Source organism: Palaemon carinicauda, chromosome 1 (assembly GCF_036898095.1).
Source record: "Palaemon carinicauda isolate YSFRI2023 chromosome 1, ASM3689809v2, whole genome shotgun sequence".
In the NCBI taxonomy this organism is placed as follows: Eukaryota; Metazoa; Arthropoda; class Malacostraca; order Decapoda; family Palaemonidae; genus Palaemon; species Palaemon carinicauda.
The window spans coordinates 136,289,663-136,315,229 of NC_090725.1; the positions used below are offsets into that span (position 1 = coordinate 136,289,663).

The 25,567-nt window shown below is 39.1% G+C and overlaps 1 protein-coding gene across 25 annotated transcripts in view; it reads left to right on the top strand.

Moving 5' to 3' along the window:
• The window catches only part of RhoGAPp190 (Rho GTPase-activating protein 190), a 709,768-nt gene that overhangs the window by 292,818 nt on the left and 391,383 nt on the right, over window positions 1–25,567 (top strand). For all 25 annotated transcript variants that reach the window (XM_068385117.1, XM_068385108.1, XM_068385124.1 and 22 more), the window contains 3 exons: window positions 9,654–9,840; window positions 10,099–10,214; window positions 16,019–16,171. In XM_068385117.1, coding sequence (XP_068241218.1) covers window positions 9,654–9,840; window positions 10,099–10,214; window positions 16,019–16,171 — 456 coding nt within the window. The remainder of the gene's footprint in view (window positions 1–9,653; window positions 9,841–10,098; window positions 10,215–16,018; window positions 16,172–25,567) is intronic.

The window sequence follows — 25,567 nt, forward strand, 5'->3', positions numbered from 1 at the left end:
ATTCTCACAGATTTTTATATTTGAAAGTTTTCGGTGGAATGGAAAATATTTTTTTTGGGGGGGGAGGGTGATGGGGTCACTGCTCAGATTTTTCATCAAAAGAGAACGTTGGTTTTATTTTGAGTGTTTATTACCAAGGAATATTATATAGATGATTATGAAGTTCTTCAAGGCTTGTTTGATATAGTCGTATGTACTAATGGAAATATTTAGCACTCTTTTTAAGAGAATGTATTTGGTTGCTCACCAAGCCTCTTCCAGACTTTAATATTAGATAGGGAAGTAATCTTAGAAACTAAAGTAAAGTAAAGTATGTTACTTACAGGAATAGTGAAGCACATAATAGGTATCATAGCTGAATGCTTTCTTGGGAATATTTCTTTTTTGAATTGGGGTTGATATTTTTTTGCTTTATTGTAAACTTTTACACAATCATTTTTTTATATTAGCTCCACATATGTGGTCTCTGTATGATAGTCATAATTTTTTAATTGATTAAAGCTGAAAGTCTTCTGGCTAGATGGCTGTCACCGTGCTTTTGCCCCCAATGGATCCTGGGTTCTACATAGCAAAGAGTCTTACACTTTTGTGCTAATAACCCCAATGATTATTCTTGCTAATCACATTTTGCTTTATATCAGTGCTTTTTACAAGATGAATAATTAACCCTTTGAGTGGAATCGGACATACTTTGCGTCCATTTTTGGGGGTTCTGTGACTCCAGGGATAACCAGGTTATCTCTTATTATGATTGTATATAAAAATTATACAAATTATTTAACATTATTTATCAATGGGAAAGTAATTTATTCATCTGTATGGTAATAAATCTTGTTTAGAGCTTTATCTTTTATAATCTTTATAGTGTGATGAGCTGAGTAAAATACTTAATGAAAGGGACGGGGATGTGCTAAATAATTTAGTGAGGGTCAGCACTCAAAGGGATAATAAAGGGATAAACTACTAAAGTATAAGCTTCATTTCCAACAGGAATATTTTTCATAAACATGCTCTGCCCTTTAGAATTTCAGGACATTTATTTCAACATTAAACAAACCATAATTTTTCTCATTCTTAGGGGATTGCTATTGTGGTTTTTCAATAATATTTAGGGTGGGCTTATTGTGTTTTTGTTTTTTTATTTTATTAATGTAGAAGACTGTCTCTTTATATTGTATGTTACACTGTTAGAAGCATTTATTATTTGTGTTGTTACTGTTACAAGAGACTTATTGTGATGATTTGATTATGTCTAGAACTGTTTATCTTTTTGCTTTGACTAATGTTTGGAGGGGTTATTGTGTTGTTTCGATTACTGTTGGGAAAAGGTTATTATTATTTCAATAATGTTTAATCAAAGTTGGAGGTAGTTACCAAGTTATTTAATTACTGTTGGGAAGAGTTAATGTTTTGTTTTGATTACTTGAAGGGAGGAGTTATAGTGTTTTGATTACTCTTAAATGATTAATGTGTTGTTTTCATTACTGTTAGGAAGGGTTAATGTGTTGTTTTGATTACTGTTAGGAAGGGATAATGTGTTGTTTGATTATAGCTAGGAAGAGGTTATTGCGTTGTTTTGATTGATGTCAGGAAGGGTTAAACAATTGTTTTGATTACTGTTAGTAAAGGTTAATGTCTTGTTTTAATTAATGTTTGGAAAGGTTAAAGTGTTGTTTTGATTACGGGTAGTAATGGTTAATGTGTTGTTTTGAATACTGCTAGGAAGGGCCAAGGTGTTGTTTTGATTACTGTTAGGAAGGGGTAATGTGCTGTTTGATTATAGTTAGAAAGGGGTTATTGTGCATTTTTTTATTACTATTAGGAAGGGTTAATGTTTTTTGATTACTGATAGGAAATGTTGTGCTGTTTTGATTACCATTCAGAAGGGTTAATGTGTTTTTTATTACTGATAGGACGGGGTTATTGTGTTCTGATTACTGTTGGGAAGGGTTAATGTGTTGTTTTCATCACTGTTAGGAAGGAGTTAATGTGTACTTTTGATTATTGTAAGGAATGGGTTATTGTGTTGTTTTGATTGCACTTAGGAAGGGTAAATGTGTTGTTTTGATTGCACTTAGGAAGGGTAAATGTGTTGTTTTGATTACTGGTAAGAAGGGTGAATGTGTTGTTTTGATTACTGTTAGGTAGGGTGAATGTGTTGTTTTGATTATTGTTAGAAAGGGTGAATGTGTTGTTTTTATTATTGTTAGGAAGGGTTAATGTGTTGTTTTGATTACTGTTAGGAAGGGTTAATGCATTGTTTTGATTACTGTTAGGAAGGGTGAATGTGTTTTTGATTACTGTTAGGAAAGGTGAATGTGTTGTTTTGATTATTGTGAGGAAGGGGTGAATGTGTTGTTTTGATTATTGTTAGGAAGGGAAAATATGTTGTTTTGATTACACTTAGGAAGGGTGAATGTGTTGTTTTGATTACTGTTAGGAAGGGTGAATGTGTTGTTTTGATTATTGTTAGGAAGGGTGAATGTGTTCTTTTGATTACTGTTAGGAAGGTTAAATGTGTTGTTTTGATTACTGTTAGGAAGGGTGAATGTGTTGTTTTGATTACTGTTAGGAAGGGTGAATGTGTTGTTTTGATTACTGTTAGGAAGGGTAAATGTGTTGTTTTGATTACTATTAGGAAGGGTAAATGTGTTGTTTTGATTAGTGTTAGGAAGGGTAAATATGTTGTTTTGATTACTATTAGGAAGGGTGAATGTGTTTTGATTATTGTGAGGAAGGGGTTATTGTGTTGTTTTGATTACTGTGAGGAAGGGTGAATGTGTTGTTTTGATTATTGTTAGGAAGGGTAAATGTGTTGTTTTGATTAGGAATGGTGAATGTGTTTTTTTGATTATTGTGAGGAAGGGGTTATTGTGTTGTTTTGATTATTGTGAGGAAGGGGTGAATGTGTTGTTTTGATTATTGTTAGGAATTGTAAATGTGTTGTTTTGATTACTATTAGAAAGGGTAAATGTGTTGTTTTAATTACTGTTAGGAATGGTGAATGTGTTGTTTTGATTACTATTAGGAAGGATAAATGTGTTGTTTTGATTATTGTTAGGAAGGGTAAATGTGTTGTTTTGATTACTATTAGGAAGGGTAATGTGTTGTTTTGATTACTGTTAGGAAGGGTTAATGTGTTGTTTTGATGACTTAAGAAAGGTTAATATGTTGTTTTGATTACTGTTAGAGAAGTGTTAATGTGGAGTTTTGATTACTGTTAGGAAGTGGTCAGATCTTTGGGGGATTATCGTCAGCATTAATTCGTCATTGCTGGTGGTGGAGGGGTTTCATTGATGTCAAGCCATTGTTTTTTTTTTTTTCCCAAAAAGTTGCGTCTTTCCTTTTCCGTGCCATTGAGTCGCTGACGGGTAGGGTGATCCCAACTAATTAATCTAATTAATGTGAAGCATCATATGTGTGTGTGTATATATATATATTATATATATATATATATATACATATACATATATATATATATATATATATATATATATATGTATGTATGTATGTATATATACATTTACTACATATATATATATATATATATATATATATATATATATATATATATGTATATATATATATATATATATATATATATATATATATATATATAATAGAAATGACTATGAAATAGATATTTTACAATTCAATCAATTTTTTCATTTATATTTGATTTATTTTAATAATTTACTAATTTGTCTTTAATATTTGGATTATTCAATTAAAAGTAAAACTCAGCCTCATCTATCAATTCAATTCAATTGCTACCAAAGCAAGATGATTACAATGTATTTACGCCAATGTCACTGCGGCGATTTTTTTATATTTTGATTACTGTTAGGAAAGGGTTGAGTTGTTTTGGTTACTGTTAGGAAGGGTTATTGCATTGTTTTGATTACTGTTAGGATGGGGTTAATATGTTGTTTTGATTGCTGTTAGGAAGGGTTAATATGTTGTTTTGATTACTGTTAGAAAAAGATTATTGTGTTTTTTTATTGTTGTAAGGAAGGGCTTATGCATTGTTTTGATTACTATTAGGGATGGGTTGGTGTATTGTTTTGATTACTCCTAGGAAGGGCTTATGCGTTGTTTTGATTACTATTGGAGATGGGTTGGTGTATTGTTTTGATTACTCCTAGGAAGGGGTTATTGTGTTGTTTTGATTACTTCTAGTAAAGGTTGATATTTTATTTTGATTACTGTTAGGAAGGGTTTAATATGCTGTTTTCATTGCTGTTAGGAAGAGGTTAATCTGTTGTTTTGGTTACCGTTAGGAAGGAGTTATTGTGCTGTTTTGATTACTGTTACTAAGTGTTAGTGTTGTTTTAATTACTGTTAGGAAGCGTTAGTGTTGTTTTGATTACTGTTACAAAGGGATTATTTTGTTTTGAGTTATATTAGGAGGGTTATTGTGTTGTTTTGATTATTGGTGGGAAGGGATTTTAGTGTTGTTTTGATTATTGTTAGGAAGGGGTTATTGTTTTGTTTTGATTATTGTTAGGAAGGAATTATTGTGTTGTTTTGATTATTGTTGGGAAGCGTTAGTGTTGTTTTTATTACTGTTACGAAGGGATTATTTTGTTTTTAGTTCTGTTATGAGGGTTATTGTGTTTTTTGATTATTGGAGGGATGGGATTTTAGTGTTTTGGTTACTCTTAGTGGTTAGTGTATTTTTTTGATTACTGTTCTGATAGGGTAATGTGTACATTTAATTTCTACAGTATTAGGAATGGTTAATGTGTTTTTATTACTAGCTAAGCTACAACCCTAGTTGGAAAAGTAAGATACTATAAACCTAAGGGCTCCAACAGGGAAAAGTAGGCCTGTGAGGAAAGGAAATAAGGAAATTAATATGTGATCTGAGAAATAATGAACAATTAAAATGGTATATTTTAAAACAGTAGTAACATCAAAACATATTTCATGTACTGTATATACAGTACCTTAAAAAGACTTAAGTTAGCCTCCTCAACTATTGAAGTTCAATCGATTCAACTACCTGATTAGTAAGATCATTCTGCAACTTGGTTACAGCTGGAATAAAACTTCTAGAATACTGTGTAGCGTTGAGTCTCATGATGGATAAGGGGTGACTATTAGAAATAACTGCATGCCTAGTATTACGAGCAGGATTGAACTGTCTAGCCCAGTAAGATCACAATGTAGAGGATAATCAGAATTATAAAAAATCTCATGCAACATGCATAACGAACTAATTAAACAACGGTGCCACTTATTAATATCTAGATCAGGAATAAGAAATCTAATAGACCGTAAGTTCCTGTCCAACAAATTAAGATGAGAATCAGCAGCTGAAGACCAGACAGGAGAGCCTTACTTGGAACAAGGTAGAATGAAAAAATTAAAACATTTCTTCAGAACAGATTGATCGCCAAAAATCTTAAAAGTCTTTATAAGCCATTTTTTTTTTTTTTTTTTTTGCAGTGAAAGAAGACACCTAATGTGTTTCTCAAAAGTAAATTTTCTGTCGAGATTTACACCTGAAATTTTAAAAGAGTCATATAGAGTTAAAGAAACATTATCAATGCTGAGATGGAGTTGTTGAGGAGCCACGGTCCTTGACCTACTTACGATCATACTTTGAGTTTTGTTAGGATTTAACTCCATACCCCATAATTTGCACCATGCTTTAATTTTAGCTAGATCTCTATTAAGGGATTCAGGAACCCCAGATCTACATTCAGGAGATGGAATTGATGCGAAGAGTGTAGCATCATCTGCATATGCAACAAGCTTGTTTCTAGGCCAAACCACATGTTATGTGTATATAGTATGAAAAGTAATGGACCAAGAACATTACCCTGAGGAACACCAGATATCACATTCCTATTTTCACTGTGGTGCCCATCAACAACAACTCTTTGTCATATATTACTTAAAAATTTAATAATAATTCTAAGAAACGGCCCACCAACTCCTAATTGTTTGAGTTTGAAAATAAGGGCCAAATGATTAACATGGTCAAAGCAGCACTAAATTCAAGGCCAATCATATGAACTTCCTGACCACAATCAAGGGATTTCTCTACAGTATTGGAGATTGTAAGAAGGGTATCACATGCTCCAAGGCATTTACAAAAACCAAATTGCAAACTAGGGAACAAATGGTTACCTTCAGTAAACCTATTAAGACTTTTTGCTAAAAGACATTTGAAAACTTTAGATAAGATGGGAGTTATGTAAATTGGGCGGTAATCAGTTGGTCTTAACATAGTTGAGTAACATTATCATTCTCCAACAAGTGCTAAAAGCTCCTCTTCTTGCTAACTTGTACAAAATAACAGATATCTTTGGAGCTAAGAAATCTGCAGTTTTTATAAAAAAAGTATAAATACCATTTGGGTCTGAAACTCCATAAGCATCAAGGTCCATCAAGAGAGCTTTATTTTCACAAGATCAAAAAGTTAAACTAGTTAGTGTAGCCTAAGGAAAACAGGAATGAGGAAGATCAAGTTTCTCAATACTCTGGAGGGGTTAGTGTGTTGTTCTGATTACTGTTGAGAGGGGGTTATTGTGTGGTCTTCATTACTGTTAGGAAGGGTTATTGTGTTCTAATGACTGGTAGGAAGGGTTATTGTGTTCTAATGACTGTTAGGAAGGGTTAATGTCTTGTTTTGATTACTTTTAGGAAGAGATTCTATTATTTTGATTAATGTTAAGAAGGGGCTAATGTGTTGTTTTGATTACTGTTAGAAAAGGGTTAATGTGTTTTTTTCATCACTGTTAGGAAGGGTTTGTTAGTTTTTTTATTATTGTTGGGGGGTAGGTATTTTGTTTTAATTACTGTTTTGAAGTGGTTAGTGTGTTAATTACTGTTATGAAGTGGTTTGTGTTGTTTTGATTACTGTTAGGTATGGTTAATATGCTGTTTTGATTTCTGTAAGGAAGGGTTAATATGTTGTTTTGATAACTGTTAGGGAAGGGTTAATGTGTTGTTTTGATTACTGTTAGGAAGGATATGTTGTGTTGTTTTGATTCCTGTTAGACTTGTTAAGGTTTTGTGTAGATTACTGATAGGGATGGTTAATATTTGGTTATGATTACTGTTAGGAAGGAGTTAATGTGTTGTTTAGATTACTGTTAGGTATGGTTAATATATTGTTTTTTATTACTTTTAGGAAAGGGTTATTACATTTGTTAGATAACTGTTAGGAGGTGGTTAATGTATTGTTTTGATTAATGTTAGGAAGAGGCATTGTGTTGTTTTGATTATTATTAGGTGTGGTTAATGTGTTATTTTTTATTACTGTTAGGAAGAGTTAATGTGTTGTTTTGATTACTATTAGAAAGTGTTATGTTGTTTTAATCACTCTTAGGAAGGGTTCATGTGTTGGGTTGATTACTGTTAAAGGGGTTAATATTTTTTCTATTGTTAGGAATGGTTAATTTGTTATTTTGATCACTGTTAGGATGGGGCAGTTTGTTGTTTTGATCAGTTAGGAAGTGTTCATGTGTTGTTTTGATTAATGTTAAGAAGAGGTTAATGTAATGTTTTGATTACTGTAAGGAAAGGTTAGTATGTTGTTTTGACTACTGTTAGGAAGGGTTTACATGTTTTTTTTGTTTACAATTTAGAATGGTTAATGTGTTTTTTTTATTATTGTTATGAAGGGTTAATGTGTTCTTTTATTACTGTTAGGAAGGGTTTATTATATTATTTTTATTACTGAAACGAAGTGATTAATGTCTTGTTTTGATTACTGTTAGGAAGTGGTTATATGTGTTGTTTTGATCACTGGTAGGGATGGGTTATCTCGTGATTACTGTTCAGAGGTGTTATGTCGTTTTTATCACTGTTAAGAGGCTGTAAATATTTTTTTTTCTTGTTAGGAAGGGTTGATGTGTTGTTTTCATCACTGTTAGGAAGGGTTAATGTGTGGTTTTGATCACTGTTAAGAAAGGTTAATGTGTTGATTTGATCACTGTAAGGAATGGTTAGGTTGTTGTTTTGATTACGGTTAGGAAGGGTTAACATGTTTAGTTTATTGTTTAGAAGTATTAATTTGTTGCTTTGATCACTTTTAGGAAGGGTTATTTTTTTTTTTTTTATTAATGTCAGGAGGGGTTAATATGTGGTTTTTGATCACTGTTAAGAGGGGTTAATGTGTTGCTTTGAATACTGTTAGGAATGGTTAGTGGTTGTTTTGATTGCTTATAGGAAGGGGTCATTTTGTTATTTTGATTGCTGCTCGGAAGTGTTAAGATGTTGTTTTGATTACTGTTAGGAAGGGTTAATGTATTGTTTTGATTTCTTATAGCAATTGGTGAGTTGTTGTTTTGATTACTGTCAGGATGGGTTATTTTGTTGTTTTGATTGCTGTTTGGAAAAGTTAATGAGTTGTTTTGATTACTGTTAGGAAGGGTATAATGTGTGGTTTTGATTATGTTTAGGAAGGGTTAATATGTTGTTTTGATTGTTGTTAGGAAGAGTTTAATCCGTTATTTTTTTTACTGTTAGGATGGGGTTAGTGTATTAGTTTTGATTACTATTGGGAAAAAATTATTTTGTTGTTTTGATTACTGTTAGGAAGGGTTTAATATGATGTTTTTGGTTACTGGAGGACGGGTTTAATGTTTTTTTTGTTTTATTACTGTAAGGAAGGGGTAAATGTTTTGTTTTGAATTCTGTTAGGAAGGGTTAATGCTTTGGGTACTGTTATGAAGTGGTTATTGCGTGGTTTTGAATACTGTTAGGAAAAGGTTATTGTGTTGCTTTGAATGTTAGGAAGGAGTTATGGTGCTGGTTTGATTAATATAAGGAGGTAATTTTGTGTTTTTTTCATTACTGTTAGAGTGGGGTGTGAGGTTTTGAGTGTTGTTCGGAGGCGGTTATTGTGGTTTTTTACGACTTGGGCAGGGAATATTGTGTTGTTTTGATTACTGTTAAGTGTTGTTTGTTGTGTTCTATGGTGAATGTTAGGAGGAGGTTAGTGTGTAGTTTTGATTAATGTTAATGTTATGATTATTATTATTTTTTTATCTTTATTATTATTATTATTGTTTATAGCTAAGTCACAATCCTAGTTGGAAAAGCAGGATGCTATAAGCCCAAGGTCCTCAACAGGAAAAATATCCTTTTGAGGAAAGGACTAAAAAGACTTCAAGAGAAGTAATGAACTAAAATAAAAAAGAAAATATTGACCTGCTGCCACCTATGGTTTCAAGGGTTTACGAGTAAACTTAAACCTATTATCTCCCTGTTTTGTGTCATAGGTAGTAAAATTCTTAGTAAATCATAGATGTTAAAGGGATAACAAAACTGAATTTGTGGAAAAGAAAAAATCCCTCTGGATTTGAGGAACCAAGTTGTTTATTTTTACTGTTATGCATAGTTTGTCATAGTTTAATTTTTGCAATAAGCAATTGGTTAGTCACCCTTTCTTATTATCTTTTAGACCATTTATATTTGCCTAAGTGGGTATCCTCAAATTGAAGGGCTTTTGGAATAAATTTCAATCTATTAGATTATTTTGACGTAAAAGTATAATGTTTATTTTCTCAATCATTAGCAGAATGTTTGTTTTGATTTCATGCAAATTGCTTTATTGTTATGATGTTAGATGGGGGTAGTATAGAGAATATTTTTCATTGTGTCTTTGAAACAATGATGATTTTTTCCTCATTCAGGATGCGGGACAGATTCAAAATTCTGTTAGCAGAGACGGGTTACGTGACTCCTGGAAAGAGATTAGATGAAGTAAGAGTTCTTTTTATGGGTAGAGAGAGTTTTGACTCCCTCTCTGAGAATGATCGACAATACATTTATGAACAGCATCAAAAGGACATCACAGAAAAAGCTAGGCAGAACTTTCATGTAAGTGTATCTTGAGTGCTGTAACCGGAATGTTATTGTGAATTGAATAGAGAAAAATTAATTTTCGCAAGTGAAAAAATCTAGAAAGCCGAACTTACAAAGTTTTATTGAAATTACAAAATGAGGTAAATCAATGAAGATTGAAATTTTTGTCAGTTTCTGTAAAGTATTTTGCAGAGGTTTTGTATTTACACCTTGTGTGTATGATATTGGAATTCTGTTTTTATTAGTTACTTGATTTTATAATTTCTTTTACAGGAGTTGTTACTAGAGCAAGCAGAGCTGTTTTACCATGTTAAAAGTATTGCCCCAAGTGGTACTATAACGCAAGATGATATTAGGGAAATCACTCAAACGTTACAAGAAGATAGCAGGTTAGTTTCTTTCGTTTACCGTGTTACTGTTAACTACATTCACTGGAGGACTATTCCGATTATATGCTATTTTGTTTGTAAAGAAATTGCCGCATTTAGTGGTGGTGTTTCTATTCAGTTCCAGTTTGTATCCTTTACCTTTAGACTGATTTGTGCTAAACATGAATAGAATGTTGAAATCTACAAAGTCCTGACTTTGTGGGGTTTCCTGGATTTGTTCGCGACGTCCCTGAATTTTAGGCTCCCACTGTACTGTTTCCCAGTCCTGGATCCTCAGGCTTTCTGGCAAGATGGATTCCAACATCGGTGGGACAACATCAATGTGTACGATTTCCCCGGTTCTGTCTGATGAGGAAGGTGCTTAACAAGACCAAAGCATCCATGACGTTCATAGCTGCGCTATGGTATCTCACTGAGTGGTTCCTGGTCCTTCTGCAGCTCCTGACAGAGATCCGAATAAAACTCCCTCCACAACACAATCTACTCAAACAGCCACATATGAACAGCTTTCACAATGCAGTAGGTTCTCTTCGTCTTCACGCCTGAAGACTATCCAGCACTTCCTCTCTCAGTGGGGTTTTTAGCAACAATTGCGAGGAGGATGGCTAGATACCTGCAAAGTTCTTTGGCATTAGTCTACCAGGCCAATTGGACTGTTGTGTTGTGGTTGGTGTCGTGAAAGGGATATCTCTCCCCTCGATGCCACTATCCCAACAATAGCAGAGTTCCTTGTTTATCTTCAGGAGAAAAAGCCTCTCTCAGTGTCAGCGGTGAAAGAGTACTGGTCAGCCTTGAGTCTCGCCTTTATGTTGAAAGGTGTTGATATTTCCTCTCCGTTGGAGTTCTCTTCTCATACATAGTTATGAGCTTATTTGCCCCTACTTGGAACGGGGTTTGTGTCCTTTGATCTCTGAAGGGTGCTTCCCATGAACCATTGCACCAGGCAACAGATCGCCACCGCACTTTGAAGATGGTGTTCCTGCTCGCTTTGACCTTGGCCAAGAGGGTTAGCAAACGTCATGGTCTATTCTACGACGTCGCTCATTGCAAAGACTCGAAATCTGGGAGTAGCGGTTCCTAGATTCGGGCCCTTTCGGATTGTGAGTCTTTGTTCTGTTACTGATGGTCCAGATCAACTGTTACTTTGTTCAGTGAGGAGTTTGAGGTATTACCTTAAACGCACTGCAGCAGCTTGCCCCCGAGTGTACGCACTCATCAGCATGGGGAAGGTCAAGATGAGGGTCACAAAGAACACCCTCTCTGCTTTGATTCGCAGGGTTGTAGACTGTGCATTGAATCCCGACCCTCCTCCTGCTTATTGACTTAGAGCTCTTGATATTAGGGACATTGGTATGTCTATAGTATTTAAAAGAAACAACTTTGTGATGCAGGTCCTACAAGTAGGAGTGTGGAAGCGTCAGACAATCATCACGGGCCACTACCTTCTCCATTGATCCTGTGGTGGCTGCACAACAAGTGGTTTGAAATGCCTCAGGCTCCTTGATGGATAAGTAGCAGATGATTAAGGGCATAGGTTATCCAGGATTAGTCTGGGGTGAATGTTAAAAATGACTGGCTGTTCCTTTCTTTCATCTTTCCCCCTTTTGGGGAACAGCACTCATGGTCCTCTGCAAGCTGGTCTCACCTGTCTGCAATTAAAAACCATTTCCCTTGTGTAACCTAGTACAGAAATAACACTTAAGTCACCATACCCCTCGCAAGGTGGGATTGGGTAACGGTTATGGATGGTACGAAGATATCTATTTATCTCGTAAAACCCTTAAAACTCTTACCTATACCAGTCACATTGCTAGTATTACAAGCACAAAGGTTGCTCAGGCCGCTATCCGTGCAGTGCAGGAAATTTTACCTAGGTGTCAGAGTTTCTCTCAGTTTTCCCTCAGAGAAAACTCTGGATGAGTGAGTCATCCCTATAAATAGCGAAGGGTTTGTATTTAGTGTCGGAACAAATAACAGATTTGGTAGTAATTTGTATTTTTCCCAATACAAACTTGCCCCCTGTGGCCGCGGGGGCATAAAAACAATTAGAACAGCGCCAACGTTATCCCTGCGTGTTGTAAGAGGCGACTAAAAGGGATGGGACGAGGGGGCTGGGAACCCCCTCTCCTGTATAAAATCCTGCGAGACATCAACAAAGAGATGGAGCTGGGGGGAGAGTGACTGCTCCCCGCACTCTAGTTTTGGGTCGTTTGAATGTGCGTGGATGTAGTATGATAGAGAGTAAAAAATGTGAGATTGGAAGTATGTTTAGGAGTAGAAGGATGGATGTATTGGCCTTGTGTGAGACAAAGATGAAAGGAAAGGATGAAGTGATGTTTGGTGAAATGTCTGGTAGAGTGTCTGGGATTGAAAGGGGAAGAGCGAGAGAGGGTGTGGCTTTATTGCTGAGTGAATGGATGACAGGTAAAGTAGTGGAATGGAAGGAGATATCATCTAGGTTAATGTGGGTAAGGGTTAGGTTGGGTAGGGAATGTTGAGCGTTTGTCAGTGCGTATGGGCCAGGTAGTGAGAAAAGTGAAGAAGAGCAGAATGAGTTCTGGAATGAATTAACTAGGTGTGTAGAAGGACTGGGTAGAAGGAATTATGTAGTTGTCATGGGTGACTTAAATGCTAGAGTGGGCGCTGGAGAGGTAGAAGGTGTCATTAGGAAGTATGACGTACCAGGTGAAAATGAGAGTGGTGAGAGACTGGTAGATATGTGTGTTGAACAAGAGATGGTAATAAGTGCTAGCTTTTTCAAAAAGAAAGATAAAAACAAGTATACATGTGAAGAGTGGCAAATGGAAGAGTAGTAGAAAGGGCATTAATGGATTATGTGTTGATAACTAAAAGAATGTTTGGAAGATTGAAAGACGTGCATGTGTTTAGGGGTATGGCTAACGGTATGTCTGATCATTTTTTGGTGGAAGGAAGATTAGTTGAAGCAAAAGAGTGGGGGAATAGAGAAGGTTGATGTAAAAGGGAGCTAGTGAGGGTTGAAGAGCTAATAAAACCAGGGGTAAAAAGTAAATATCAGGAAAGGTTGAAAATGGCATATGACAAAGTAAGAGTAAGAGAAACTGGTAATTTAGAGGAGGAGTGGAAGTTAGTAAAAGAAAATTTTGTTGGGATTGCAAGTGATGTGTGTGGCAAGAAGGTTGTTGGAGGCAGCATGAGGAAGGGCAGTGAGTGGTGGAATGAAGGAGTGAAGGTAAAAGTGGAAGAGAAAAAGAGGGCTTTTGAAGAATGGCTGCAGAGTAATAGTATAGAGAAGTATGAAAAATATAGAGAGAAAAATGTGGAAGTAAAGCGCAAGGTACGTGAGGCAAAGAGGGCAGCTGACCTGAGGTGGGGTCAATGATTGGGTCAGTCATATGAAGAGAATAAGAAGAAGTTTTGGAAAGAAGTGAAGAGATTAAGGAAGGCTGGCGCAAGAATTGAAGAGACAGTGAAAGATGGAAATGGAAGGTTCTTAAAAGTAGAGGAGGCAAGGAAAAGGTGGGCGGAATATTTTGAAAGTTTACTGAATGTTGAGGATAATAGGGAGGCAGATGTAATTGCTGTTGCAGGTGTTGAGGTGCCGGTGATGGGAGATGAGAATGAGAGAGAGATTACAATAGAGGAAGTGAGGAGAGCACTAGATGAAACGAGATAGGAAAAGCATCTGGCATGGATGGTGTGAGAGCTGAGATGCTGAAGGAAGGGGGTGTGACTGTACTTGAATGGTTGGTGAGATTGTTTAATATGTGTTTTGTGTTGTCAATGGTACCAGTAGATTGGGTTTGTGCATGTATTGTACCACTATATAAGGGTAAGGGAGATGTGCATGAGTGTTGTAATTTAAGAGGTATTAGTTTGTTAAGTGTAGTTGGAAAAGTGTATGGTAGAGTAATGATTAATAGGATTAAGGATAAAACAGAGAATGCAATCTTAGAAGTACAGGGTGGTTTTAGAAGAGGTAGGGGTCGTATGAATCAGATTTTTACAGTTAGGCAGATATGCGAGAAATATTTAGCAAAAGGTAAGGAGGTGTATGTTGCGTTTATGGATCTGGAGAAAGTGTATGATAGAGTTGATAGGGAAGCAATGTGGAATGTGATGAGGTTATATGGAGTTGGTGGATGGTTGTTGTAAGCAGTGAAAAGTTTCTACAAAGGTAGTAAAGCATGTGTTAGAATAGGAAATGAAGTGAGTGATTGGTTTCCGGTGAGAGTGGGACTGAGACAGGGATGTGTGATGTCGCCGTGGTTGTTTAACTTGTATGTTGATGGAGTGGTGAGAGAGGTGAATGCTCGAGTGCTTGGACGAGGATTAAAACTGGTAGACGAGAATGACCATGAATGGGAGGTAAATCAGTTGGTGTTTGCGGATGATACTGTACTCGTTGCAGACACAGAAGAGAAGCTTGACCGACTAGTAACAGAATTTGGAAGGGTGTGTGAGAGAAGGAAGTTGAGAGTTAATGTGGGTAAGAGTAAGGTTATGAGATGTACGAGAAAGGAAGGTGGTGCAAGGTTAAATGTCATGTTGAATGGAGAGTTACTTGAGGAGGTGGATCAGTTTAAGTACTTGGGGTCTGTTGTTGCAGCAAATGGTGGAGTGGAAGCAGATGTACGTCAGAGAGTGAATGAAGGTTGCAAAGTGTTGGGGGCAGTTATGAGAGTAGTAAAAAATAGAGGGTTGGGCATGAATGTAAAGAGAGTTCTATATGAGAAAGTGATTGTACCAACTGTGATGTATGGATCGGAGTTGTGGGGAATGAAAGTGATGGAGAGACAGAAATTGAATGTGTTTGAGATGAAGTGTCTAAGGAGTATGGCTGGTGTATCTCAAGTAGATAGGGTTAGGAACGAAATGGTGAGGGTGAGAACGGGTGTAAGAAATGAGTTAGCAGCTAGAGTGGATATGAATGTGTTGAGGTTGTTTGGCCATGTTGAGAGAATGGAAAATGGCTGTCTGCTAAAGAAGGTGATGAATGCAAGAGTTGATGGGAGAAGTACAAGAGGAAGGCCAAGGTTTGGGTGGATGGATGGAGTGAAGAAAGCTCTGGGTGATAGGAGGATAGATATGAGCGATGCAAGAGAGCGTGCTAGAAATAGGAATGAATGGCGAGCGATTGTGACGCAGTTCCGGTAGGCCCTGCTGCTTCCTCCGGTGCCTTAGATGACCGCGGAGGTAGCAGCAGTAGGGGATTCAGCATTATGAAGCTTCGTCTGTGGTGGATATTGGGGGAGGATGGGCTGTGGCACCCTGGCAGTACCATCTGAACTCGGTTGAGTCCCTTGTCAGGCTGGGAGGAACGTAGAGAGTAGAGGTCCCCTTTTTGTTTTGTTTCATTTGTTGATGTCGGCTACCCCCCAAAATTGGGGGAAGTGCCTTGGTATATGTATGTATGTACAAGCTTGTAGTTATTTATACAAATTGTCCCGCCATCACCTGTCCCTCCAGAAAGTCCTGCCTGTAATTGAAAGTGAGTCAGACACACTGGTGTATGAGTGAACGTGGTAGCTGTGTAACTGTGGGTCGGCAATTATACCTCGTTTAAAAGTTTACATGGCTAGTATTCCAGCTTTGCCAAAAGTAAATCCCTATAAATAGTTACAGGATTGTATTGTTAGGAAAAATACAAATTACTTCCAAATTTTTCATATCCTTTCACATATAAAGTTTTGATAAGATAAAAAGTGAAAGAACTTTGCATACAAAGATATTTAAAACTTTATTTTCATGTATAGATTTTAGGGTAAGTTAGAAAGTAAAAGAACTCTGCTTACAAAGATGATTAAAGCTTTTTTTCCTTTCAGGTATAAAGTTTTGGATAGGTTAGAAAGTGAAAGAACTTTGTTGTTACTTCAACATCTTGGTTTTGTACATTGTCCAAAGAAGGAGCATTGCCCATCATATCCAAATTGTATGGATTGCCTCATCGAAGAAATAATTGCTAATAAGGCAGCTAAGTATGTTTTTATTTACTTTACAGTTACTTGGTAGATTAATAATTGTTTTTATAGGAAAGTAAGTCTTAAAGTCTGGTTTCTTTTGATCTTCATTTTATTAATAGCATATGTTATATTTATTAACATAGGAATACAGTTAACTCGCTTTATCTGTGATTAATTAGTTTATGAAAATTGCCGCATATGCCAAACTTATGCTTACAAATTTTTTTTTTCAATATTAAACTTACCCGATGATCATATAGCTGTCAGCTCTGCTGCCCGACAGAAAAACCTACGGGCGGAATACGCCAGCGATCACTATACAGGTGGGGGTGTACATCAACAGCGCCATCTGTCAAGTAGGTACTCAAGTACTCGATGTCAACAAAGAACCAATTTTCTCTCTGTCGTGCCACTGGCAAGACCTACTAAATACGCTGTTACTATCTGGATTTGTTTTCACAACTATTTGGTGAAGTACACTATTCCAGTTTTGAGCTTTCGCTATGCAGGGGCTTTATCTTCATTTCAAAACTTGAACTCGTTTTGGATAGATTTTATTATGGTGACTAAGAGAGTATGGACTCTCTTTCACTTTTAAATGGCCGACCCTTCCCTTAGACGGAAGTTTGTTTGGGTTTTTAGTAATTTTTATGTTTTGTTTATATGCGACCTTTCCTAATAGTAGGCGGTCCTAACTTGGAACCGAAGTTAATCAACGTTGAGCCCGTTATATCGTATTTAACCTTTAAAGAATTTATAACTTTTTAAATTTAATGTTTTATGAAAGAATTTCTTTGATAGTCTCGTACTGTTTTCAAAGATGAACTAACGTTTAGTTTTTTAGTCTACGCAGTTGTTGACGTTCAGGACGTTCAACATGCGCTCTATCGTTGCGATAGAGAGAGTTTTTTTCACGGTTTCACTTTGCAGTAAGAGTAAACCGATTCTAGCGTTTCGTTCATTCTTTCTTAGCTTTAATGGTTTTAATTCTAAATTAAGGGAACTTTTTCTTTGGAAAACCTTTCAGTTTTTTTCCTTTAGCATATATCATGTTTTGAAGATATATAATTGGGCTCTTCTCTCAGGTGCGAAATCTAGAGAGAAAGAGAGAGATAGAGACGGAGGGAGAGAGAGGAGAAAAAAAACGTTTCGTTCAAGCGGGTAACGTTGTTCTCGTTTTACTCTCCTCCCTAGTCGCTGTAGGGGAAGAAGGTAAAACGTTTCTAGGATTTTATTCTTGTTCCCAGGCTATGTGCGGTGAGAGATTGTTAACGTAGTTTATTTGAAATAGTGTTTAGTCTCTTTCCCAGCCACTGAATTCTTTATCTTTATATTTGTTTTCTGTTGCATTATACGACTGTTTTCGCAATTACTACCTTTTAATGAAGGGTAGGATTGCGTGTTTCAGGTAGAAATCAGTAAAAGTTTCGATTTCAGTGAAATAAGTGCAAAACAGAAAATCAAAGTGATAAAGTGATATGCGCAAAGTGTTACAGTGTTGCGTCCGAGGGTTCGTCTGTTCGTGCCTGTCGTTCACCTAGTCCGGGACCTCTTGCAAGCTCCCAAGCCCAGGGGAGAAGTAATGTCGAACGACTTATGGGTTCCTCAGGCCTTGATCAACGAACAGACTTTTCCCTCCGTGTTTTCGGGCGTATCTACCCAAGATCGCCCCACCCACACAAAGACGAGAGAGCCCATTTACTTCTCGTCTGCGGAAGAGGTTTCTCGTAAGAAACCTTGGACCAAGGTCTCGCAGCTTATTAAGTGCAAGTCGGTCCCTTCCGCGCAAGTCCAACGGCCCAGGTGTAGCCACTGGGTCAGTTCGGACTCGCTGCAGTCTTCCGATGACTGCACACCTCCTAAGAGAGGTAAAGCGGTACCGCAACAGGCAGTAACTCCGTCTGTTGCCGTACCCGCTGTTTTAGACCCTCAGTCACAACGGACAGTAGCTCCGTCTGTTGCCGCTTTTGTAGACCCTAAGTGGTCTTTACTGCAGTCTATGCAGACTCAGTTAGCTGCGGTTATGCAGGAGTTTCGTGCGGAGAAGGTTGACACTGCACCCGTTAGCCTACAACCTTCCACGGTTGTGCGCCCAGCTCACGCTGAGGCTGCCTGCTCCCACACTCCGGCTGCGGAGAGGTTGGCGCTGCACCCGTTAGCCTACAACCTGCCACGGTTGTGCGCCCAGCAGACGCTGAGGCTGCCTGCTCCCACACTCCGGCTGTGAGAGCTCCTCCACCCATGCGCAGTCGACCCTGCCAGACGCATGCTGACTCCCACAGACGCACGGAGCACTCCGTTGCCGTGCGTGAGCTACCACAACAACAGGAGGGTGGAGTTAAGCTGCCGTGTTTTGACACGGTGCGTCAGCCTCCGCAACCCACTGTGGTTACCGCCACTCGCCCGCAGCAGACTAGTCAGTCAGGAGTTGAGGCTTCCCCACACAGCTTTGGTTGTTGCCAGCTCACAGACTGTCAAGCAGTTACATGACATTGCCTTCTGGTCTGCTACTAATGCACCAGTGCTGTATGTCCTCACGCACCTGTTGTGGTTGACAGTTCAGTTTTTTGACAGTTCACAGACTGTCAAGCAGTTACATAACGTTGCCTTCTGGTGTGCTGCTAATGCACCAGTGCTGTATGTCCTCACGCACCTGTTGTGGTTGACAGTTCAGTTTTTGACAGTTCACAGACTGTCAAGCAGTTACATAACGTTGCCTTCTGGTCTGCTGCTTATGCACCAGTGAGACCCTCACTGAGATAACCTAGCTTTTCTCGGACAAGGTTCCTGTAGATGAGAAAGTGCTGTTCTCCCTCCTACTGATATTCCTTTGAGGACTCTGTCATTTGGAGAGGAGCCTTAAGCTGCTTAGCCTCCTATGGACTTTAATTAAAGCATTACAAGGCTTCCAGGGATGGTAAATGGTTCCGCTTCAGTCGCTAACCCCGTCTGTTGCCACACCTGCTCCCGTAGACCCTAATGGGCTTTGCTGCAAGACATGCAGTCCAAGCTTGTGTCCTTGATAGAGGACTTTTTACGGAGAAGAACCTTCTGGCCAACAACCTTCCTACCGGTTGGTTGTGCGCCCTGTTGACACTGAGGTATCCTACTCGCGTCCGCCAGTTGAGGTGGTTCCTCCACCGATGCGACCCAGTGTGGGTTGCCAGTCGCACGTTGACGTTAAGCGACGCTCGGAGGTGGTTGTTGAAGTGTGTCACTAGGAAGACGTTCAACAACCAGCAGAGGTGACTTGTTGTGACGCAGTGTGTCAACCTCAGCAACCCGGTAGGGTGTTGACTGCACAACCCAGACAGTCTAGACAGTTTCGGGTTGACGCTGTACTTCCTCGCGTCCCCATGGTTGACAGTTCACAGACTGTGCAGCAGTACCATGATATTGCGTCCGGCTCCGTCACGCATCCACCAGTGCGACCGGATTCAGCGAGTCAGACGTTGCCCACTCCGTTGCCGTTTCCTCATCAGTTTCGGATAAGGAACCCTCTGATGAGGACGTTGCTGAACTAGACGATCAACCCCCAGCCCTGCTATCCATCCAGAAGATGCTGAAGAAGGAACGCTGCCCTGTCAGGCTGTGGATGAGTCTGGTAAGGACACTGTCATCCGTGGTTCTTTTGTGTCACTTGGAAGACTACACCTCCGTCCTCTTCTGTATCATCTAGCTTTTCACTGGAAAAGGACAAGACGCTAGAAGCGGTCTCGATCCCGGTTTCCGGAAAGATAAAGTCTGGTCTGACTTGGTGAAAGGACTTTATCAACCTTAGAAAGGGACTTCCCCTGTCTGTTCAGACTCCCAACCACGTTCTCTTCTCGGACGCATCGGACGTAGGCTGGGGTGCGACTTTAGGCGGTAGGGAATGCTCGGGATTATGGAACTCGAGTCAAAGGACAATGCATTTCAACTGCAAGAAGCTACTGGCAGTACGTCTGACCTGGAAAAGCTTCAGGTCTCTCCTTCAAGGCAAAGTGGTGGAGGTGAACTCGGACAACACCCGGCTTTGACGTACATCTCCAAGCAAGGAGGGACCTACTCTCTGACATAGTACGAGATCGCAAGGGACCTCCTCACCTGGTCAACAGGTCTAGACTTTTCACTAGTAACGAGGTTCATCCAAGGCAACTTGAATGTCATAGCAGATTGTCTCAGTAGGAAGGGACAAATAATTCCAACAGATTGGACCCTCCACAAGGATGTATGCAAGAGACTTTGGGCCACCTGGGGCCAGCCAACCATAGATCTCTTCGCAACCTCGATGACCAAGAGGCTCCCAATAGTTAGCTCACCTATCCCGGACCCAGCAGTAGTTCATATAGATGCCTTTCTACTAGATTGGTCACATCTAGATCTATATGCATTCCCTCCGTTCAAGATTGTCAACAAGGTACTGCAGAAGTTCGCCTCTCACGAAGGGACAAGGTTGACGCTAGTTGCTTCCCTCTGGCCCGCGAGAGAATAACTCACCGAGGTACTTCGATGGCTAGTAGACGTTCCCAGAACACTTCCCCTAAGGGTGGACCTTCTACGTCCGCCACGCGTAAAGAAGGTACACCAAGGCCTCCACGCTCTTCGTCTGACTGCCTTCAGATTATCGAAAGACTCTCGAGAACTAGAGGCTTTTCGAAGGAGGCAACCAGAGCGTTTGCTAGAGCAAGGAGAACATCCACCCTTAGAATCTACCAATCGAAGTGGGAAATCTTCCGAAACTGGTGCAAGTCAGTATCCGTATCCTCGACCAGTACCTCTGTAACTCAAATAGCTGACTTTCTCTTATATCTGAGGAAAGAACGATCTCTTTCAGCTCCCACTATCAAGGGTTACAGAAGCATGTTGGCATCAGTCTTCCGTCACAGAGGCTTAGATCTTTCCAACAATAAAGATCTACAAGACCTCCTTAAGTCTTTTGAGACCACGAAGGAGCGTCGTTTGGTTACACCTGGTTGGAATTTAGACGTGGTACTAAGATTCCTTATGTCAGACAGGTTCGAACCGCTTCAATCAGCCTCCCTGAAAGATCTCACCTTTAAGACTTTTCCTGATATGCTTAACCACAGCTAAAAGAGTCAGTGAGATTCATGCCTTCAGCAAGAACATCGGATTCTCATCCGAAACGGCTACATGTTCTACAACTTGGTTTTCTAGCCAAACACGAGCTGCCTTCTCGGCCTTGACCAATATCGTTCGATATTCCAAACTTATCGCATGGTTTGAAATGAACTAGAAAGAGTATTATGTCCTGTAAGAGCTCTTAAGTTCTTTTTAAAAACCTTTACGAGGCCCGTCTGAAGCTTTATGGTGTTCAGTTAAGAATCCATCTTTGCCTTTGTCAGAGAATTCTTTATCCTATTTTATCAGACTGTTAATACGAGAAGCTCATTCCCATCTGAATGAGGAAGACCAAGCTTTGCTGAAGGTAAGGACACACGAAGTTAGAGCTGTCGCAACTTCCGTGGCCTTTAAACAAAATAGATCTCTGCAAAGTATATTCGACGCAACCTATTGGAAAAGCAAATCAGTGTTCGCGTCTTTTATCTTAAGAATGTCCAGTCTCTTTACGAGAACTGCTACACTCTGGGACCATTCGTAGCAACGAGTGCAGTAGTGGTGAGGGCTCCACCACTACAATTCCCTAATTCCATAACCTTTTTAATCTTTCTCTTGAAATGTTTTATTATTGTTTTGGGTTGTCCGGAAGGCTAAGAAGCCTTTCGCATCCTACTTGATTTGGCGGGTGGTCAAAGTCATTTCTTGAGAAGCGCCTAGATTAGAGGTTTTGATGAGGACCTTTAGTATGGGTTGCAACCCTTCATACTTCAGCTCCTAGGAGTCGCTCAGCATCCTATGAGGATCGCGAGGCTCAGTAAGGAAGACGTACTTAAAAAGGCAGAGTAATTGTTCAAGTCGACTTCCTTACCAGGTACTTATTTATTTTATGTTTGTTATTTTGAATAACTGCTAAAATGAAATACGGAATACTTAGCTCATAATAATGTCAACATGTAATGCTGGTCTCTACCCACCCCCCTGGGTGTGAATCAGCTATATGATCATCGGGTAAGTTTAATATTGAAAAATGTTATTTTCCTTAGTAAAATAAATTTTTGAATATACTTACCCGATGATCATAAATTAAAGGACCCACCCATCCTCCCCAATAGAGACCCAGTGGACAGAGGAGAAAATTGGTTCTTTGTTGACATCGAGTACTTGAGTACCTACTTGACAGATGGCGCTGTTGATGTACACCCCCACCTGTATAGCGATCGCTGGCGTATTCCGCCCGTAGGTTTTTCTGTCGGGCAGCAGAGCTGACAGCTATATGATCATCGGGTAAGTATATTCAAAAATTTATTTTACTAAGGAAAATAACATTTTTACAATTGGAATACATGGTAAGTCTGTCTGATGTAAACCCCAAGTTCCCAAGTATATATTTTAACTTAATTAACAATATTTAACCTGGAACAAATAACTTTATTAACTATGCATTATTACACTTAATAAACCTAAGTTTAAAAGTGAAATTAACATCACTCTATCATCATTTGTGGTGAGCAATTCTTTGCTTCATGTTGGTGAAAGAAGCATTAACAAAACATGGCTTTAGATTTCATCAGCTAATCACTCTCCCTCTGTCTCAGTCACTCTCAATTGTCATACAATACATAAATATAACAGAAAAAACATTGTTATTTTCTTAGTAAGTGTCGATAATATACAATACAAAGTAAACTTATACTTTGCATAAAGCTGTTTTTGATTGTAGCTTAAAACACGTTATTCAATATCATAAGCTGACTGTTAGTTTTAGCAAATAACATTATCGCATTCTAAAAATATGATTTTTTATATAGTTAATTGTGCTTCATTAAAGCTTTTTGTGCTTTGGTTTTCAATTTTGGGTGCATTTTAAAAATCAAGTATTACTGACTTATATTTAGTTATTACTATTGGTTTGATCAACTGATCTCAAGCTGCTGCTAGTGAGAATATGTGCACATATAAATAACTAATATTGTTTATATTATTCTCTCTCTCTCTCTCTCTCTCTCTCTCTCTCTCTCTCTCTCTCTCTCTCTCTCTCTCTCACATTTTGGCTTGCATTTCTTGGGGATTTTAATGTGATATACAGTATTATTTGTTGATTTCTAATGTTAGTTTTTACTTGTTGAATGGTGCGTTTTAACATCACACTGTATTTGATGATTTGTACTGTAACTCTAAATTTCATTTTTTGATCTGTTTTCTTAGGCAGTTTTTAATACTGTACAGTATTTTTGGCTGATTGCTAATGCAAAATTTTACGTTTTAAAATGAGCATTTTAACATTAAGCTGTATTGGGCGATATCTAACGCTAAGATTGTGTGACCGGTAAATTCTAACACAGGTAAATTCCCCTATGGTATATTCCACCAGAGTAAATAAGATTAAAGGAGCATCCATAACATTATTCTCTAAATAATAGTATATTTCTTAATGGTAAATATCTAAATTTTTGTTTGAGAATAGGTTTGTAAACACCTAAATGGTTGCTTGACTTGAATATTATAGTTAATATGGTGTTTGTTACAGAATAGGTATACAGTATGCCCTTGTTACTTACTCCTTAAAAGAATTTAGCTAGTGCTTATACTCTTCTTTCTATTGTTAATTTTTGAAGCCCTAATCCATGGTAAAATTTATATTATCAGAGAAGAACACACAAAAGCTTTGATGAAGATGATTATATCTCTGAAAAGCTTACAGATAATAGTAGCTAAAGTGAGACATATTAGTGTTGCGAACATTTTTATAATGGTCGCCAAGCTAGACTATTTACAACTTTCAACCTCTATGAACCTCTATGGTAGTAAGGAGCAAATTCTTAGTCAACTGAAGGAGATTTAGTTTCTCTGGGAAACCAGATTGCTTATTGCTACTTGCCACATCATAGATGATAGGGCTTCAAGTATTAAGAACTAAAAAATGTGTTTACTAGTCTATTCTGTCTAACGAGTTTCACAAATTTTCAAAGTTTGTTGCTCATCATGCCAAAGTGAAATGGCTTGATTCAAAGGAGACTAGTCTGACTGAGACTTCATGATTTGAAAGTCCAGAAGAAGGAAAAGGGATGATATTGGAGTCTTTAGGATGTCAATACTGTACAGTGTTATCAGTCATCCAGGTACTGACAAAATAGAATCCCCTCCTGTGATTCCAGTTTTTGTTGTCAGAAAACTTGGTAACACTTACTTGTGTTAAGCCCTCTGATGGTCCAGCACTTTGCTGCAGTAGAGGGGCTTGAGTGTCCCAATGATGGGCTGGGCAATGGCGGTGGGGTAGTTTATCCACCCTGGCAGGCTCAACCATACCGCTAAGGCCAGTTCTGAGAGACCAGACCAAGACTGGACCCCTATAGGCCTTCTCCTTTATTTTAAGATAGGCAAAGGCTAGGAGAAGGAAAACTCCAAAATCAAACCAAACAAGACCCCAACGGCGGAGCTTCCCAGCCCCGGCGGAAGAGGGCAATGCCTGTCGGGCAGGCAACAAGGCGGGCCTTGACATAACAAGAACCCGGCAGCCCGATGCAACCAACATCGGAGAAGCCGCCTGTCTCATATGTCTTGAGCCGCGGTGAAAATTATGTGGGCCAAGTGTGTGTGCGTGGCCGTTGCAAAGCCACGACCACCCAAAACAATATACCTAGCTACTGGCATTCTGTTGTTTCCTTCACCCTTCTTCATCTCTTTCTCACCATCATCATCATCATCACCGCCAGCAAGTCCTGAGGCGACAGCACCGTGGGTGAAGGGGGCAGGCCTGGATAGCTGGAAGCCCTTAGCCCACGACTGCACTCAGGCGGCGAGTCTAAGATTCAGTCGCTCTCTGGTGACGGTGCCGTGACACCAGAGTTCGGCAGCTGGACCCGTGACTGGGCTGGCCTATTGAGGACACCGCAGCCCACCCCACATGGGGAGGCCCCTAGAAAAGGTGGGGTAAACATCGGACACGGCAAACCCGTCTGGTCAGCTCACCGCGGCTGGCGGACATCCCACTAATGCGGTCGAAACAAGAAGAAAAAAATATTAACCTTAGGTGCGTGGAACATCCGCACCCTCCAAGACGTGACGAACACCAACCGCCCGGAACGACGTACAGCCCTCGTCTGCAAGGAGCTAGCCCGCTTCAATGTTGATGTGGCGGCTCTTAGCGAGACCAGACTACCCGAAGAGGGCAACATCAGGGAAGCTGGAACAGGCTACACCATCTTCTGGAAAGGCAAGGCCCTAGAGGAGCCTCGCATCCATGGTGTCGGCTTCGCCATCCGTTCCCAGCTAGTGCAGCAGCACAACCTCGCTCCCAAGGCCATCAGTGAGCGCCTGATGACTGTCCGCATCCCCATCACGCGGGACAGA